A 19,100-nucleotide genomic window follows, 5' to 3' on the forward strand; every position below is an offset into this window, starting at 1 on the left:
CTGTGTTTGTTGCAGAAGTGTTTAATATAGGCTTTGCAGTCTGTCCATCATTTTGTATGAATAGGAATTTTCCCCAAGAGCAGCAGAGGTCGGAGGAAGTAGGTAGTGAATTAAATCTTTCCCTTCAAAACAGACTTTAAGTTCGAGTTTTTGGTTTATTGGTCTGTCTGTAATAATAAACATCATTCTGAAAGAGTCTGGCATTTATACACATGGATACAACAGGTGACAAACAGCTTCAGTGTGGAAGTGACACAAACAACAAGAATAGTTCTCAAGCTTAAACCTCTCCAGTGTCCGTATGATGAAGTACTTTAAATGAAGCTCCACTAACTTTGTTGCTTAAGCAGAATTTCCCTCCATGAATTTGGCTCCATTTAAATTCTCCACATAAAGAAGTCCAACAGGATTGTGTAGGTTTGTTTATCTCGACACCACTCTCTCAAAGGTTTGTACATGTGAGTTGGTGCACTAAGTGTAATTCCCACATTGACACATGGATAGACGGATCTAAAAATAGCCAGCTGGAATGTTAATGGACTGAATAATGTAATTAAGAAAAAGACCGTTTTAACAGCACCCTAACCCTGGAACGGGCAAAAGTGCAGGGCTGTCGGTTCTGAGTCATAAAACTTTGTCTTAACTTCACTGAGGCAAAAGTAGATAAGGAGGGTAGATATAAACTAGTACGTGGACAATTATTAGATACACCAGTAATTTTATGTAATATTTATGCTCCCAATTCAGACACGCCTACGCTTTTCATCATTTATCACAGCTTCTTTTGGAATCGCACGGTGCACAAACAATAGTAGGCGCAGACTTCAACCAAATACTAGACTGAGACCAGGATTTCTCAAAAGTGGTAGGTGGCGTTTGAATGTGTCCTTACTGTTATTACTAAAATGATCAGGGATGACATCTAATTTTTAAGGAGACAAGAGGTTGAGAGGACACTACATTGGCTATGAAAGCGTATTTGAGAGGGAGGATCAGTTCCTTTGCTTCCTTTAAGAAGAAGACAGGCAATGAAAATATCACCACACTGGAGTCTGAGCCAAAAACCCTCGGGCACAAGGATAGGGCTATGCTAAATAAAACCAGTACTGCTAAACAGAAGTTGGACACACTGTGTAATAAAAAGGCAGGATGCGCTCTGCTTCGTACAAACCAGCCATCCTTTAAATGTCACGTTTCTTTGGAAACATTTAGCTCTACTATCAAAGCTTTGATCACATTGTTACTTTGTTAAAGACGTCCTGTCCGCACCACCTCATACTCAGCATCACCAACTCGCCGTTTGACCATGAAGGCTCTTTTCCACTCGGCGAGTAACTTTGAGCCTGAAGTGTGTAGCGTTGCTCTCAGGTCCAGGACATACCAAGCCTCGCGTTTAGAGGGGCTTGGACCCTCCTCTCAGTTAGTGAAACGGTGCGCAGCAGCACTGCTTCCAGACATCGCGCTGCATAATCCACCAGATTACCAGCCAGGCCTACATGAAGACTGTACTCTCATATTCTTACAGCACGTCCCACCAGGGGGAGAACACTGCTCCCATCCTCACCTGGTTCCTCTGTGCACACACAGTTCAGTCTCGTTTACCTCCTCTGTGTGTGTTTACAGGAAGTGTGTGTGTTATTGATCACACGGAGCGGTGATTGGTGATCGATCAGTTTCTCTGACTTTATTTAAACATGTCAAACACATTTACACATTTATTCCATTATGAAACAGCATGCTAGCAACAACTAATCAATATCTCATCTCTGAGCAGCCTCCAGCAGCACGTTACCATGGTGATGATGAGTGATTTCATGGATGGAGCAGAACGCCGTCGATAGTCTCGGATCAATAAATACGCGATGTTCTACACAGGAAACGTTCTTTAGGTCTTCAGGTTCCACCCTGGCCCTGCTGAAGTTCATCAGGAGGCCTCAGAAGGCTCTCCGGCAGGAGGACAGAACCCGGAGGAACTTCTAGAAGGGCATTCCTCCGGAGATCTGCCGGGCCACCTGCTCGTCCGGGGTCTCCTCCCGCTCCGGCCTCCTCTCCTGGTTCCAGTCCTTCAGACCCTCGGGCAGCGTCGTGTCTTCGTCCTCGCCGCCGGTTCCTTCCACGAACTCCTCATAAGTCGACTTCTCAGCGAAGGGCCGTTTGCCGAGCAGCTCCACCATGTCGTTCTTATCCAGAACCTCCTTCTCCAGTAGCCGCTGCGCCACCTGCCAACGCCACAGAGGACAGGTGAGCACAGAATGATCACGGGCAGAAGCACGCAGGACCCTGCTCCGCAGAACTGAACCAGAACCGCCCAGAGCCTCGTGACTCAGTGGCTTTCTGAGGCACGTAGAACACAGCTGAGCCTACCTTCTCCACCTCGGCCTTCTTGTCGTTGAGGAGTTGCTGTGTTCTCTGGTACGCTTCGCTGATCAGGGTTCTGACCTCGGTATCGATGAGGCGGGCCGTGGCCTCGCTGTACGGCTTCTCCAGAACCATCTCGCCCTGGCGCGGCAGGTCGAAGGACACCTGGCCCACCTTCGGGTTCATCCCAAACTGAACGATCTGCAGGAGAACACAAGGAGGAGGTCAGACCGAGCAGAACCCCCACAGGAACAACTTCATTTCCAAAACCTGCACTAACAAAAACACGACTGGAGCTCATCAAAGAGCCAAAGCTTCGAGGTTCACGTCTCCCCCCGAACTCGGCTTTAAAGGTTCTCGTTCGAACGTCATCCTGAGACTTACAGTGAAGGCTAACACCTGCAACACCTCTCAGGTATCACACCTGCCTCACACAGCCTGAGGCTGTTAAGCCTCTGGAAATAGGTTGATTCTGTTCATTTGAAGGTATCGTCTTCATCGGGTGACTCCTTCAGTCTCAGCTGACTGCAGGTTGCAGTCTTATTGGACATCTGCACAAAGACCGACACCTGACGACCAATGGGCTGTCAGGTCAGTTTATGATCATTAATATGCAAACTGTCACGACCACTCATCAACAGCCACTGATCAATGTCCATGAGTGGCGTCCACAGAGAGCCGGGGAATGGCTGCAATCACAGCATTGTAGCATGGTGACAGATTAGGCCCCCTCACACGTCATGTAAATGCCCATTGTTCCATCAGTGGTGCTGCAGTCAGGCGTTGTGCAGATGTCCTGTTTATAAGGTTGAAACCTGCATTCAGCTGAGACTGACGGAGTCACCTGATGATGATGAAACGTCCAGATGATTGAACTTCAAGACTCTGGCTTACGGCTAAACTGTGGATCCAAATGCTGGCGACTCTTTCTCAGGTGTTTCTAAAGTTAAACCTGAGAGGCTCATTCTGATTCATGCACTCGGCCCAAACTACACAGAGCTTTAAGACTTCTGGAGGCGCCGTGGATCAGAGCTGCCGTGGATCAGAGCTCTCTGCTGCTGTGCTTTTAACATGAAAGCCCCAAACAGAGAAGCCCCTCAAAATAAACAGCTGATGAAGAAGAACGGTACTAATCACTCCGATGATGGCGTCGGCGGTGTGCAAAGAGAAAACACCCGTATTGACGGCTCACCTGGGCGTAGGCGCTTTGCGTCACCTTTCGCAGGTCGTCCTGAGCGCCCGTGGTGATCCGGCCGAAGAAGATCTCCTCCGAGACTCGGCCCCCCAGAGTCATGCACATGCGGTCCAGCAGCTGCTCCTTCGTGTACAGGTACTGCTCTTTGGGCAGGTACTGCGCGTAGCCCAGACCCTTCCCTCTGGGGATGATGGACACCTGTGCAGGTCACAACACAAACTGATGAGTCTGCACCAGCCCCCATTCAAATTTCACTCAATTGTGCAGCTACAGCACCGCGGCGATCGAGTCACCTTCAGCAGCGGATCGGCATGCTCCAGGAACCATCCGGCTACGGCGTGCCCGGCCTCATGATACGCCACCGTCTTCTTCTCCTCGGGCTGCAGGACCTGAGTCTTTTTCTCCAGGCCTTCAGACGGGAAGAGACGCTGTATGAAATCACCCTGCAGCCAACGCCACGCTCCAACATTCGAACTCTCGCACTCACCTCCGATGACCCTCTCGATGGCCTGCTCGAAGTGCTTCTGGCTGATAGCGTCTGAAAGGTGGCGAGCGGCAATCAGAGCCGCCTCGTTACAAACGTTGGCGATGTCGGCACCTGATTGGAGGAGAGCGGGGAGGACAAAGGTGTGTCTTGGACCAAGCAGGTGCACAAAGTCTGAAACGACATTCAGCAGCGCTTACCTGAAAATCCAGGTGTGAGGGCGGCCATCTTCCTGGCCAGAGAGTCTTTGTCCATGTCAGGCTCGAGCTTCAGAGGCCGCAGGTGGACTTTAAAGATGGACGCCCGACCTTTGATGTCAGGAGGGCCTTAGAGGAGAAGGATATCACCTGACTGTGACCTCACACGAGCTCATATGGAAGATGTACACGGCTCGCCTGGCGCTCTGACTCACCGATGTAGATCTGCCTGTCGAAGCGGCCGGGTCTCATCAGCGCCGGGTCCAGGATGTCGGGTCTGTTGGTTCCCGCCAGGACGACCACGTTGGTGGCGGTGTTGAAGCCTGCGGCGCAGAAAGCAGTGAGCTATTGCCATGTCTTCATCATTACAAAGCTGAGTTTAGCTCCACCCACCGTCCATCTCTACCAGCAGCTGGTTCAGCGTGTTCTCCTGCTCACTCTGACCGCCAAAGTTGCCCCGCCCCCTTTTGCGCCCCACAGCGTCGATCTCGTCAATGAAGAGGATGCAGGGGGCGTTCTTCCTCGCCATGACGAAGAGATCTCTCACCTGGGAAGGAAATGACATCAGCTCCAATGCCAGACTCCTCCCCCAACAGAGCCACGTGATTTTGAACACGTTGGCAAACAGGAAGTGAGGTAACCACAGTTAGTAAAACACACTCACCCTGGCGGGGCCGACGCCCACAAACATCTCCAGGAACTCGGAGCCGTTGACGGTGATGAAGGGCACGTTTGCCTCGCCCGCCGTTGCTTTGGCGAGAAGCGTTTTTCCAGTGCCAGGAGGACCGGTCAAGATGGCGCCCTGCTCACAGACATCAACATAAACGCCATCAGTGGTGACCCTACAGGCCCCGCCCACACCTCACAGTTTTATCTTTGGCTGAATGGTGGCACTGACCATCTGACCTGTGTCATAACCCCGCCCCCTTCGACTCTCACCTTGGGGATCTTGGCGCCGAGGTCCTGGTACTGTTTGGGGTTCTTCAGGAAGTTCACGAACTCCATGATCTCCAGCTTGGCCTCCTCGCAGCCCGCCACGTCTTTGAACTTCACGTCGATTTCGTCTTTCAGAATCTTCGCCGTTGTCTCGCTGACGCTGAACAGCCCGCCCATCCCCCGGCCAGGACGTCCCGCCCCTGCCGGTCCTCGCCGCAGCATGAAGAGTAGGAAGCCAATGATGAGCACGGTGGGGAGCATGCTCAGTAGGAACGTGCTGGAAGAGGGAGACAGGCGTGGTTAGAGGTGTAGGCCTGAGGTGGAGCTGAGGCCGGAGGTCGTGCTCGTACCCGTCGCTCTCGGTGGAGTAGACCACGGGCAGCCTGTTCTCGCCCTCGATGCCGAGCTCGTACTGCGCCGTCTCCAGGTTCCTCTCAAACGTGTCCACGCTGCCGATGTTGAACCAGACGTACTGCTGCGAGACACACACGAGAACCCGCTCAGAACCGAGCGCGGCGCCTAGAACGCTGCTCTGCAGACAGAAACACACTCACCCCGTCCGCCGGCGTCTTCCCCGCAGAGAAAACCACCTTCACGTAGCGCTTGTTCACCACCTCCAACCGATCCACCTGCCGAAGATGCACAGCAGCGGTCAGCTTCCTGTTTGTACATCATCAAGTCCAAACGTTTTAAACTTGGTTTGAGGAACCACTGTAACCAGCTTTGACCTGATTGGTTTTTCATGTCTGCGTGACAGAGTTCATTCAGGAAGTGGAGTTACGGGACAGTCACACCAGCGCCCCCTGGTGTTCCTGCCCCATTACTCCATGGGAACGTGCAACTATTCAAAAAATGGCTGCATTTCACCTGCCGCAGAGACACGACCACTTTACTTTCAGAGCGTCTGACGACATCATCGTGAACTAAGAGGCCCAGCGGCCGTCCTCACCACGCCTTTGGACAGGTAGTTGTTGACAAAGTCTTTCCAGGTGACCTCGCGTCCTCCGTCCCTCAGGAAGAAGTAGTAAGTGACGGTGGTCCAGAACGCCACCCCGCTCAGGAAGTACATCCGGAATTCCCTATCGTCCCAGGGCACCTCCCCCTGAAACAGACAACAGCTGAGACCAGAGCTCACTTACACCTGGACAGGTAAGAGGTGACAGGAGGAGAGAATGACCTTCTGCAGACGGCTGTACCAGTGTGACTCATCCTTACGACCTCCTCGCTTTCCCCCGCCGCTGCTGCCACCTGCTCCCCCCCCTCCTCCCGTTGACCTCCCCGATGCTCTCTGTGAGTTAGCGGGTTTGGATTCTGAGAAAAATAAAAATAAAAATCTGGGACTCAAACAGCAACAAACATCAAAACATCCACCTGACGGAGCGTCGGGTGAACAAGAACAGAGAGACATTCAGCAGGCAGACACCATCTCTACTTTTAAGATTCAAACTTTCCTTTTTGCTAAAGCATATAGTTAGGGTTACAGTAAAGGGCAGTAGAGGTCAGTCGAGGTCAGCAGAGAGCAGTAGAGGTCAGTAGATTTCAGTAGAGGTCAGTAAAGAGCAGGAGAGGTCAGTAAAGAGCAGCAGAGAGCAGGAGAGGTCAGTAGATTTCAGTAGAGGTCAGTAAAGAGCAGGAGAGGTCAGTAGAGAGCAGTAGAGGTCAGAGGTCGGTAGAGAGCAGTAGAGGTCAGTAGAGAGCAGTAGAGGTCAGTAAAGAGCAGTAGAGGTCAGTAGAGAGCAGTAGAGGTCAGAGGTCAGTAGAGAGCAGTAGAGGTCAGTAGATTTCAGTAGAGGTCAGGGGTCAGTAGAGAGCAGCAGAGGTCAGTAAAGAGCAGGAGAGGTCAGTAGAGAGCAGGAGAGGTCAGTAGAGAGCAGTAGAGGTCAGTAGATTTCAGTAGAGGTCAGGGGTCAGTAGAGAGCAGCAGAGGTCAGTAAAGAGCAGGAGAGGTCAGTAGAGAGCAGTAGAGGTCAGTAAAGAGCAGTAGAGGTCAGTAGAGAGCAGTAGAGGTCAGAGGTCAGTAGAGAGCAGTAGAGGTCAGTAGATTTCAGTAGAGGTCAGGGGTCAGTAGAGAGCAGCAGAGGTCAGTAAAGAGCAGGAGAGGTCAGTAGAGAGCAGGAGAGGTCAGTAGAGAGCAGTAGAGGTCAGTAGATTTCAGTAGAGGTCAGGGGTCAGTAGAGAGCAGCAGAGGTCAGTAAAGAGCAGTAGAGGTCAGTAGAGAGCAGTAGAGGTCAGTAGAGAGCAGTAGAGGTCAGAGGTCAGTAGAGAGCCGTAGAGGTCAGTAGATTTCAGTAGAGGTCAGGGGTCAGTAGAGAGCAGTAGAGGTCAGTAGAGAGCAGTAGAGGTCAGAGGTCAGTAGAGAGCAGTAGAGGTCAGTAAAGAGCAGTAGAGAGCAGTAGAGGTCAGTAGAGGTCAGTAGAGGTCAGTAGAGAGCAGGAGAGGTCAGTAGAGAGCAGGAGAGGTCAGTAGAGAGCAGTAGAGAGCAGTAGAGGTCAGTAGATTTCAGTAGAGGTCAGAGGTCAGTAGAGAGCAGTAGAGGTCAGTAGATTTCAGTAGAGGTCAGGGGTCAGTAGAGAGCAGAGGTCAGTAGAGAGCAGTAGAGGTCAGTAGAGAGCAGTAGAGGTCAGTAGATTTCAGTAGAGAGCAGAGGTCAGTAGAGAGCAGAGGTCAGTAGAGAGCAGTAGAGGTCAGTAAAGAGCAGTAGAGAGCAGTAGAGGTCAGTAGAGAGCAGTAGAGGTCAGAGGTCAGTAGAGAGCAGTAGAGGTCAGAGGTCAGTAGAGAGCAGTAGAGGTCAGTAGAGAGCATTAAAGGTCAGTAGATTTCAGGTTTCTACCTTTGGCTGCAGCTTCAGCTTCGGAGTGTTTCTGCGTTTTCTGACTGTCTGGAAAATATTTCTCGAAACCTGAAGAAAGAAAGCAGATTGTACAGGAAGTGACATCACACACAGATGAGGGCATCACAGCTGATCTACCAGAGCCATTCCACTTCCTATTAAACTCAGCAGGGGGCGCTATAGAAACAGCTCAGTGATCACAACACCCCCGTAGAACAGGAAGGCCACACGAGGGCGGGTCTAAATTTGATTAGCCGGTACCTTTTGGAGGTTTAGAGCTCAGCCTCCTGTAGGCTCCCAGCAGGTCACTCAACAGGCTCCGCCCACTCTGCACCTGTGCTGTGGTTGAAGATGTTACCTGAGTGAACAGACAGGTCAGCAGATCAGAGTACATAGTGCTGAAGGCGCTGACATCATGGTTCGATCAGTCTGCCTGAAGTTTAACAGGAAGTTTGCAACCCCTTCTCTTCTGTATGTGGCGGCGTGGCGGTCTAACCTGCGTCACGTTTCACCAGTTTCAGGTAAAACAGCCTCAAACTGACACACCTGAGTTCACCTTTGTTTCTTTGGTGGACTCCAGGATGTTAATACATTCTGTTGGCTAACCTGACAAACATTTCCCGCTGCTTCTTTGCTGAGTGATGACCTCACAGCGAGCAGCATCTTTGACTACGCAGAGCTTTGCATGGAGGAAGAGAAGACTTCCTGTCAGCTGATTTTAATGACTGTTCAGAGAACATTACTTTGAAACACATCAAAAACACTCATCCTGCTTCAGGCTGCTGTTCCCAGGTATGACTCCATAAACAGCAGCTTCTGTAGCGACGAATCGGAGTGCCAAGCAGCTCCATTGGCTGCCTGTACACAACACAGGAAGTTAAAGCCAACACCTAATGAACGCCATCATAATCAGGTCTCCTGAGACACTACAGGTGTAGTAACCATGGTGACTGTGATGGAGCCCAAAGCTCTTTGGAGGCAGCTGATACTCCTCAGCTCAGAGTGTTCGTAGTCACCGCTTACATTGTTATGCGAATATTCACACAGTCACCTGATTGGTTAGTTGTGTGAGTCTGAGTTGCCGTAGGCGTTTTCTCAGTCTATGTCTCAGGCGGTTGTACCTGTGCAGGTGTTCTGCCTCGACTACTGTCCGCTTACAAAGATCCGAGGGATCCAGGACTATTCCCCATTGGTCAGGGGTTACTGATGTCATATCCTTTAACTTCTCCAGCATCAGTTACCATGGAGATGAAGAGATAAGAAGTGAACCGCCACTTTAACGCAGGTGTACATTGTACACCTGTCTGTAGCTGGTATCAGTGCACTTCCTGTTTGTTTATGGTAAGCTTGCAGCCAGCTGCCCCTGCGGGTCCCGCGGCCTTCGCGCAGCCTCAGCCCAGAGTTCGGCCTCCCGCTGGCTCTGGGCTCCGGACTGCGGGATTAGCCTCTTAGCATGTTAGCCCCGTCGTGCACCTACCAGCCTGGCCGGAGCTCCGGAGGGCGGCAGCAGGCGGAAAAGGCCGCGGCAGCCCGCCGACAGCCGCAGGTAGCGGTGAGCCATCCTCCGGCTCTCTCACGCTGATGCGAGCCGAGCTAAACGCGTTTCAAGTTCACCCCAGTTGCTCCGTGACAGCAACGCGCCGACATGTTTACCTGCAGCTCTTCTTCGTCTACTACCTTGTTGCTGACTCCGCCCTCTGGCGCCCCCTGCGGCCGCTAAGGAGCCGCAAACAACCTTTTAGAAGAAGCATAGAGAAGGATCTCCACAACAACTATGCAGGGTTCAATATTTTCTGCATTTTTCCGTGCGCAAATATATTTTTATGGCTTAAAAACAAACAAAAAGATCATGAAACAGCTCCCAGTTAAACAAACTGTAACACAACATTTTTTTTTCAGCTATTTATTAATACGTAACTTTTATGTATATATATATATGCCTTTATATATTGTGCTATTCGTAGTTAGTGTATTGTCTGTCTCTGTTAATGTTTGTTTATAATGGAGCATTGTAACGAAAAATAATTTCCCCTAGGGATCAATAAGTATTCTGATTCTGAACACACCCAGACACTCACACACGAGTCAAACCCTGTTAAACATGCTGATGAGTTAGTGTCAGATTCCTAATCAGAAACTCTTTTATTTCAAGCTTTCCAGTGTGACTGAACATTAATCATAAACTGCTGCTCCCTTCATGCTCACATTTCTGCTCAGGGCTGCAGATCAAAAGACACCGAACTGAAACTCAAACACATGAATCCAGGCAGGAGCGCTGACCTCTGACCTCTAAGTGATCCGGCTACACAAGGGGGATCACTTTTAAGGGTCGCTTATTACTGGGCACACGGACTACGCCCTACAGAAATAGATTATTAACATGCAATAAACGTCTTCAGCTGATGCGGTTACAACATGAATATATTTAAAAACAATAAAATCACACAGAGCCGCTCCCGGCTACAGCCTCCTGGGGGCGCTGTCGGCCTCTCCTCCAGGTGCATGCCGGGTAGAGCAGGATGGCGTCCCCGTCTGTGAGGAGGATCGGAGCGGCTGACCGCGGACTGTCTCCCCGCTGATCCCGCACTCTCTGTGGCCTCAGGACCTTCAGGAGCGTAGCTGCGGCCTTTCTGAGCCATGAGGTAAACTCTCCCGCTCTGTCACGCGCTCATCGGTTGGGGAGCGCGCGCCGTGACCTGCGTACAACCCGGCGAGTCCCCCGCTTCCCGGCGGGCTAACAGCGGCTAGTAGAAGGTAGCATGCTAACAGCCCTGCAGACGGAAGCCACAGTATCTTAGCTTAGCTTAGCTTAACTTAGTTTATACCTAGCCTGCTCTCCCCGGATTGGTAAGCAGCAGCTGCAGGTTTGATGAACTGATGCTATCCGCCGCTAGCTCCGGCTTTCAGCGGGGTCAGCCGGCTAGCTTTGCCAGCTGTCCGGCAGCCTGCTGGCGCACAGCCCGAGGAGCCTACTTTCCATCCCTGAAGGCTATTTAAAGCATGACATCATATTTTTATGACGTAGCGAGTGACGTTGTTGTGACCCCACGGGCACTTTAGCAGATTTGGGGTTAAAGGACAATGCTGGATGTTAAATGCTAATGTTAGCAAGTGGGCCTGACTTCAGGTGACAGGAGGACAGCTAGGGGGCGTGGTCTGCGAGCAGCTCATTGACTGTCAGGTGATCGGGGGAGGGTTCACTAGGTGCCCCTGCTGGGCAGGTTCAGGGTCTCTCATGCTCAGTTCATTTTTGGTGTTTGTTCTGCAGGTGTGGGTGTGATGAGAGCACCTAGTGGTAATCAGTTAGCGTGTTCACTCAGACGTTACCTGGACAGGTGAGTGTTACTGTAGGACAGTAACACGATTTTCACATCAGGTCTGCATGCCAACAAATACACAATATACTAAATGGTTGTGTGGTCCTGTGTGTGTGAGAGAGAGAGGGAGTGAAAAGATGCCACCTGGTGGTGACAGTCAGCAGCTACAAGCTCACCATTTCCTCAGCTTAGATCTGAAAGACGCCAAATGTGGTTTCAAACCGGCGGTTTGTGCACGTTCACACACACGTGACAGGTGTGCCCCGTCATGCTCACACACACACCGGTAACCCTGGGTCTCCTGACAAGAGCTGGGTGGTTTATTGGCTTTAACACGCTGGAAATGGATAGCATGTACGACTGCTGAACGTTCGGGTGACAAGTGAGCTGGAAGAGAGCAGGGAACGATGGCGTGGAGCGGGAGATCAAAAATAAAAGTTATTGTTTTTAACACTCGGGTTCACTTCAGCTCTTTGGGTGTTAGAACTCACGGACTAACAACAGCATGAGCAGAGCGGCTGTAGCTGAGACTTCGAACACTGCCCCCATCTGACTGCAGAACTCTCTGCAGGCAGGCAGTGAATGCCTCGCTTTGCTCAGCCTGAAATCCTGCTTCTCGCATCTGATGAGATGTGCTTGTCAGATGTTGATGTAACCAGGATTAGGGGTATACATGGTGCAGTGGGGCGGGGCATAGAGCAGTTGTCAGACAGGAAGAGACTCTCTTTGTTCATGCAGCTTCACCTATGATGCAACTTTAGGGTTGGACCTGCCTGATGCGGGGAGGGGCCTTGTTAGGACAGAATGTGCATTTTTAGGATCTGTCAGAATTTGCTCCGCCCATCAGGCGCGACCTGCTGCTTATTTGTACCTGTGTGTCTCTGCAGGTGCGCTGCGCCGATGTCTGCAGGCGGTCTGGCTGTTGGACTATGCTGCGTTTGTCCACTGGGTGGCGCCTCCTGAGCCGAGCTCGCCACCTCCCTCCCTGCCTCCCCCGCCCTGCTGCTCAGTCTGTCGCCATGTATGCCGCCCGCCTGTATGGCACTGCGGGGGGAGGAGGAGGGGGTGGTGGAGGGGGCGGGGTAAAACAGGGGCGGAGGCCAGGACTATCTGTGCTCGAGGTGCCTCACCCCCATGCAGCCCCACCTCCCCCTGCCTTCCCATTGTACCAGGGTCGCCCCGACGCCCACCGAGGAGCACAATTCCACTACCACCCGCAGCCCCATCACCTGGCTGCACCCCCGCTGCCCCCCCATTTCCAGCACCACGGCGCCTTCCACGCATACGGGGGTGGCGGGCCCGCAGGAGGCGCTGCCAATAGCAAGAAGAAGACGTGGAACTTCATCCACGAGAAGATGAGCTACGACACGTTCTTCACCATGAAGCGGCTGATCGAGCGCTCACGGCGGCCCGACGAGGTGCTGCGCTGGGTCACCCAGAACCCCGCCAAGATCTCCCACAACCACTACCCCGTCGCCCTCCAGAAGATCGGACAGCTGCTGCAGGCCACGCCCCCCGTCCGCGCCAGCAGCAGTGAGACCGACAGCGAGGCCTCCGGAGTGGAGGGCGATGCCCGACAGATCCTGGAGCATCAGGACTTCCGGACGCTCTGCAACGCCATCGTCAGCGACTGCGCCAAGTTCGACAACTTCAGCATCGTGAACTGCTTGTACGCCGTCGCCGCGCTCGGTGAGTCGCTGCGTGACGCTCAGACACACGCCCGCTATCACCCGCAGCGACGCCACTCACCTTTATCTGACCCCTCACAGGTCTGCCCAGCGACTCTGAGGTGGTGCAGGTTCTGGAGGTGGAGTCTCAGGCCCGGCTGAACCAGTTCAACCAGAAGGACGTGTCGATGGTGTTCAGCTCCAGCATGAAGCTCCACCCGGGCAGCCAGCACCCGCTCACGGAGGCCTGCCTGGCCGGCCTAGAGAAAAACCTGGAGCGAGAGCGCCACCCGCAGACGCTCTTCCTGCTGCTCTCCTACTACAGGCTCAAATGGCGGTCAATGCAACCGCAGGAAGCCGCCGGCGCTAACAACGGCACGCCTAACCCTGAACAGCTGGTCGCCAACAGGTGAGAACGCGCGTTACCTGGGTTGTTGTTTCTGGTACCCGTGCTGAGGTTTGCGATGTTGGCGCCGTGGCAGCGGTTAACTGCACGTGTGCGTCTGTCCTCAGGAAGATCCTGCGTCTGGTCAAACACACGCTGGCGAGTGTGAGCGGCGTTCGAGACCAGGAGATGGCGCTGCTGGACGAGATGCTGGCAGCGTGCGCCCGTGAGGCGAGTAACAAGAGTCTGGAGCTGATCTTCAGCTCTCACCTGTTCTACCAGAACAGACAGGAGAGGTTCATCAGCAGCCTGGCAGGTGGGTCGCTTCACCCTCATCCCTCGCCATCGAACACGTGGCCATTGCTGTCTCAGCTGTTCAGGTGACTCCGCCTCTGCTGACTCACCTTAACTAGTAACATGTTTCTCTCCAACAGAGGAGTTACCAAAGAAGGTGGACAGCATCACGCCCTACACGATGGCGCTGATCGCCAAATACATCGCCCGCCATCGGCTGAGAGAAACCCGCCTGCTCGACACCATCGCCGAATTTCTGGTGAAGAAGGCGGAATATCTGGACAGTAAGGTGAGGCCGGTCTGGTGGTCACGTGACCTTGAGAGCGGCGCACAGGACTGCAGGTGTGTTTGTGTGTGTCCTCAGGTGATCCAGAAGCTCGTGTTCCCGTTCAGCCGGATGAGCTACCGTCCTTCCAATGAGCAGCAGTTCTTCTCCCGGCTGGAAGAGGTGGTGGAGCTGAAGGCGCTCAGCTCGCCGCTCGCCACGGTCAACATCCTCATGTCTCTGTTCCAGCTCGGACATTTCCCCGGCCTGGTCCTCCACCGGGTCTTCTCCTCCGCCTTTATCAGCAACGTCACCAGTGAGTACGGCCAACATGAACCCAACTGACCGGTCGGGATGGGAATATTTAAAAAGTTATTACTCAGATAACACTTTTCCTAAAAGTAATGCAGCATGTTACTTAGTTAGTTCCAGGATAACGGCGTTCGTTATCCTACTCGTTACGTTACTTTGATGTTTCTCTGTAAAATGATCTGAAACACACCATCATCATCCTTATTTAACAACGTAAACCTGAGGCTACACAAACAACACAAACTCTATCCTGCTGAGGACACCCGCACAAAAAGAGGCTTTAAAACGGTTGTCATGGTGATTCTACTGTAGAAACATGAACAGGTAAAGGCTGCAGCCTGACTGCTGAAGTTCAGGCTCTGGCTGCTGGGATGGAGTCTGCATACACTCAGCTTTAACGTCACTCTGAGTTAGCATGCTGTCCGACTAGCTTAGCGTTAGCATGCTGTCCGACTAGCTTAGCGTTAGCATGCTGTATACATGAAAACTTGATGATTTTTAAGTTTTGTTTTTTCTGTTGTTATTTCAATTATATTTGCATGTTCGAAATAAAAAATTATATCTATCTAAAATCAGCTGATTGTAGTGAGAGTGCAAGAACCAATAGGCAGGAGGACTAATGAGTCCAAGGACCTGGACTACTGGTCGATTCCCTATCGACTGGTTACACCGTCCACTGTGACTGGTTTGCGACTCATAATATTGATCCTGTTCTAGCCATTGACTGATTACCAGTACCAGGTTAGCCAGTGTGACCAGTGTGCTGCTTTCCCCGCAGACAGCCCCTATGCTCTCATCGTCAGGCGATACTTGTCTCTGTTGGACGCCGCTGTCGAGCTGGAGTACCGCGACTACACAGGGCCGCGACTGCAGGACGCACACAAGGTTCTGATGTTTGACCACGCCCTCACGGCTGACGAGGTCAACCGCAAGTACAGGTAACACCTGCACACTGACCCTCTTGGTTGGTGTAAACAGAGTCTGTTAGCGTCCACCTCACCAGGCCGAGGTCAGTTCAGCTCAAACTCATCAGGATTAGAAAGCACCGACAGGTGTGCTCAACACCAAAGCGACCAGAATACCAGACAGCAGCTGAGCTCTGATTGGTCTGTTCTCTGTCAGTTATAAAGGTCTGGTGGCTGAGGCTCTGCGGCAGCTGGTTGGAGAACATAACTACAAACAGGATGAGGTCCTCCCCCCGGGATACTACACAGGTGGGACACACCTGCGCACACAACCTCTCACCTGGATATTTGGAGCTCCAACGATTTTAAAACATATGGGGGGGCTGGCTCAGCTGAAAAACATGGCGATCATCGTGCAGTGTTTGGCTGGTTGGTTTGGTTCGGCCTGGCTTCACTCATGCTCCACCCACATGTGTTCTGCTTGATCAGCCAATTACAGAGCTACTTCCTTTCAAAGTAACTGAGATGCTCCTCCCGTATTTCTGATGCTGTTGGCAAAAGTTAAAATGTTTCATTAGACGCCGCTGACCTTCAGCTGTGGTCTACTTCCTGTTGCTTAAACAGAAAGTTACATTTTGGACAAGCAGCCTTCACATGCGTACGTAGTTCAAAGGTCAAACGCATGTGTGTGTGTGTGTTAGGAGCTGGGTCACAGAGGGCCGGAGCCGTCAGCTGCCCCTGCATGTTACTGTTGTGTTGCTACCTGTAATGTGATTACTCTTCTCTCCAGACTTCCTGTTGTGGATGGACACTTCCGGGCGGGTTCTTCCCATCCGCACTGGAGCCGGCCTCTCTCTGACTGTCGTTCCTCCGTCCTGTGTTGTTGTGGCGTCTAAGCCTGCTGATGCAGCGGTTGCCGCAGTTACCTCTGACTTCCAGAAGTTCTCTCCGTTCGTGGCGATGGAGGAGGGCGCCGAGCACTCGTGTCAGGTTGGTGAGGGGATGGTCGGGGCAATGGAGCCGCGGGCCTTCCTGCCCCATCACATCCGCGGCACGCCGGGCACCGCGCCCCACCCGGGCCACCCACAGGCGGGGACCAATGGCAGCACGGTGAACTACGGGCCGTACTACGTCCCGGCGGGGGAGTACTACTCAAGCCTGGCCAAAGAGCACTCGCTGGAGAGTCAGGATAGCTCCACCCTCAGCAGCCCGCCCTCGGACGGCCTGGCTCCGCCCACCACCCAGCCGCCCGCGGGGGCCAGTGCCCCGGACTCTCTGTTCCAGTTTTCCATTGGGAAGATCCTGGAAGACGAGGGTGGCACGGGAGCCCCGAGGCCGGACCACGAGCTTGGGGGATTCTACAAAGGAGTGACGTACGCCGAGGGGGCTGACAGACCGCCCCTGTCGCCACCGCCGCTCCACCCCCCTGAGCAGCCAGACCCCGACGGCCTCCCCGCAGACCAGAGGCAGATCCGGAGGTAAGTCAAACTCTGAGCCTGTGCAGAATTAGTAGCGCCTGCCGCCACTAACGCCACCCTGCTGTGCTCTCTGCAGGGTCATCATGTCCGTCAATGATAAGTGGCACTACTGCCACAACTCTGAGGTCCTGGTGGGCTCCCGTGCCATGAGAGACCGCCACCTGAGGTTGCTGGGATATGTCATCCTGCAGGTGAGTCGGTTTTGCCATCAAGCAGTGATGTTAAAGAAACAATTACAGAGAGAAAAGATATAGGCTCCAACACCTGACGACGTTAATGTTATTGTCCACTGACTGTTGATTAGCCACATTTAGCACCTTTCAACTGCTGACTGAAGGAGATCAGAGCTGAAGTATCAGTGCCTGTTTTATCCGGACACACGAAGTTCTGTCACAGCAGTGTTTGGCTCCAGAATGATCGATCAAACATACCAACGCCGTCACTGAAGCCCGCCGCCGGTCTGCTGTCAGTCTGTCTGAGATTAGCCTGTCAGTCGGATATCGGTCTGCCGTGGGTCTGATTATATGGAGTCCAGTTTTTGCTGCTCTTGACCAAAAGGTTTCTCACGTGTGGGACTAATGAAGCTGTGTCTTGTCTTAGTTGGCTTCCTGCTCTGTGGGAAATAACGCGGACAAGTTTGCGCTGCAATGGTTTATAATCAGAAATGATCTGCAAACGTTCGATAAGTCTCTGAGACTGTCCACAGAGCGGCTGCCTGCCATCAGGCTGTTTGCATTTGCCCGTGACTCAGTGTGGATACGTCACCACACACAGTATCACGGTGTGCTGTGATTCTGTCCACTTTACCTGATGACAGTCCCCCATGGCTTCCCCGAACCAAAGTCCTGATAAAGAACCTGCTCACACTGAAACAACCGCGTGAGTCAACTGCTGCAATAAAGAAGAAAACATGTGGGCGGGTCTGTTGTGCCCCAGTCGTGCGTTTGGGCACCACTGTAAACGACGCACGACAGACCTGCCACGTCTTCAGTACGCTTCTTTATTGCAGCTGTCGATTTGCGCGCGTAAACACATCAACCACAGGACCCAGTTTATTCTGTTTTAAGCCGGCGAAGCGTGAGTGGGGATGCTGCTCAGGTGTGTCCGCCTCAGCCGCGCCGCTGACCACACCCCGCCGCAGCCAATAAGACTGAACAGTATTAAACTAAATGATATATTTTCCATCTCTGTTCACAAGTTTCTGGATTTCAAATTCACGTTTGTTTAACTTGTTGCTCGTTTGAAGACGTGCTGCAGACGAGTGAAGCAGCGCGGTGACAAACGTTACAAACAGCTGTTTAAAACAAAAATGACTGAAGGATTCATTGTGAACGACTTTATGTAAATAAAGCTGCAGCTCGGCCTTTGTGTCGTCGTTTTGTTTAGATGGGGGCGTTACCTATAGCTCTGCAGCTAACCAGCACGTAGCAGCTGGTCCAGCTTCAGTAACCACGCAAACCTCACGGCTCACTCGTGTCCAAAGAGACAGACCAGCTGACCGTTTGGACGCCATCAATCCCTCAGTCAAAGCGGGCTCATCTAGCTGGCTAACGCCATTAAACTTCAGAAACTTCATTTGGCCCTGCCCACTGCCGCCAAATAACATCAGGCCAGATAGTTTGAGCTGCTGTGATTGGTTGGTTTAAACTTCTGGTTTCCTGAGATAAAACATCTGTTTTTGTAAATGTGATAGGGTTTAATGCTTGTTCCGTAAGCTCCTCCCATCACGGTCATGTGACGTGCTGTTTCCTGTCTCTTCAGCTGCCGTACCACGAGCTGGAGAAGCTGAATGGCATCGAGGAGGTGAAGCAGTACCTGCACAAGAAGCTGCTGGACGTCACGCTATGACGTCCTGACAGAGCGTGCGTCCTGTCTGATGTCAGAGGTCATGGTTACCTGGTGACGTCCCGTTGGAGCTGCACAAGAAGGAGTTCCAACCAAACTGTTCATTTTTCATAGCGTTTAAGAACTGATTCCTTATCAATAAACAGGTCAGTTAATCAATACAAACACCATCAGATCGATTATTGATCAGCTGACAGGATGCTGCTGTTTTCTGGGCAGTCTCTAACACAGGCGCGTCTCACCTGGGGGGGCATCTGTGATCATGTGACTATCAGCACTGAGGACAATGGGACTGTTGTTCTGAGACCTCATTGGTCGCCCTGCGGATGATCTCACTCGTTTTTTTTCCTGGATGGGGAGGGCAGTCCCTTTTATAAGGTGTGGCAACTATGGCAACAGTGATGCATGTGTGGGACTGTTTTATAAGTGGGGGGTGGGGGTCACAGAGCAGGGGATGATGGGAACTGTAGTGTGCCAAAGGTCTGAAGGACAGTGCTTAGTGTTTGGGTCAAAGGTCAGATTATTTATTTGTGTGTGAGGTGATTGACAGATGTTTGTTTATATTCTATAAATCTATTAAAGCTGAGATGAACGCAAACTGTGTCCTCACTGACTGACGGGGTCAAAGGTCA

General features: G+C 52.3%; 2 protein-coding genes across 6 annotated transcripts; one reads left to right on the forward strand and one right to left on the reverse strand.

Moving 5' to 3' along the window:
* Window positions 1–1,658: 1,658 nt before the first annotated feature.
* Window positions 1,659–9,693, reverse strand: afg3l2 (AFG3-like AAA ATPase 2). Of its 2 annotated transcripts, none has more exons than XM_085440483.1 (17): window positions 9,478–9,693; window positions 8,262–8,358; window positions 8,001–8,069; window positions 6,348–6,481; window positions 6,120–6,272; window positions 5,725–5,799; window positions 5,521–5,642; window positions 5,174–5,447; window positions 4,899–5,036; window positions 4,628–4,781; window positions 4,450–4,557; window positions 4,238–4,363; window positions 4,041–4,151; window positions 3,847–3,962; window positions 3,551–3,751; window positions 2,365–2,559; window positions 1,659–2,219 (listed from the first exon to the last, which is right to left on the reverse strand). In XM_085440483.1, exons 1-17 carry the CDS (start codon window positions 9,559–9,561, stop codon window positions 1,977–1,979), a joined length of 2,400 nt encoding a protein of 799 aa, XP_085296609.1. In that variant the 5' UTR covers window positions 9,562–9,693; the 3' UTR covers window positions 1,659–1,976. The 2 variants fall into 2 exon arrangements, with proteins under 2 accessions (XP_085296609.1, XP_085296608.1); XM_085440482.1 differs by having other exon boundaries at window positions 5,521–5,645.
* fastk (Fas-activated serine/threonine kinase) lies at window positions 9,229–19,085 on the forward strand. Of its 4 annotated transcripts, none has more exons than XM_085440478.1 (11): window positions 9,229–9,341; window positions 12,205–13,006; window positions 13,087–13,393; window positions 13,498–13,685; window positions 13,804–13,952; window positions 14,028–14,244; window positions 15,019–15,178; window positions 15,363–15,454; window positions 15,936–16,623; window positions 16,700–16,814; window positions 18,385–19,085. In XM_085440478.1, exons 1-11 carry the CDS (start codon window positions 9,339–9,341, stop codon window positions 18,469–18,471), a joined length of 2,808 nt encoding a protein of 935 aa, XP_085296604.1. In that variant the 5' UTR covers window positions 9,229–9,338; the 3' UTR covers window positions 18,472–19,085. The 4 variants fall into 4 exon arrangements, with proteins under 4 accessions (XP_085296604.1, XP_085296607.1, XP_085296606.1 ...); XM_085440481.1 differs by lacking the exon at window positions 9,229–9,341 and adding an exon at window positions 9,972–10,847; XM_085440480.1 differs by lacking the exon at window positions 9,229–9,341 and adding an exon at window positions 9,972–10,754.
* Window positions 19,086–19,100: the final 15 nt, after the last annotated feature.

The sequence above is a fragment of the Copadichromis virginalis genome, linkage group LG18, assembly GCF_057382275.1.
Source record: "Copadichromis virginalis isolate Kocher_CV1m ecotype Utaka linkage group LG18, C_Virginalis_male_GT1.1, whole genome shotgun sequence".
NCBI classification, from domain to species: Eukaryota; Metazoa; Chordata; class Actinopteri; order Cichliformes; family Cichlidae; genus Copadichromis; species Copadichromis virginalis.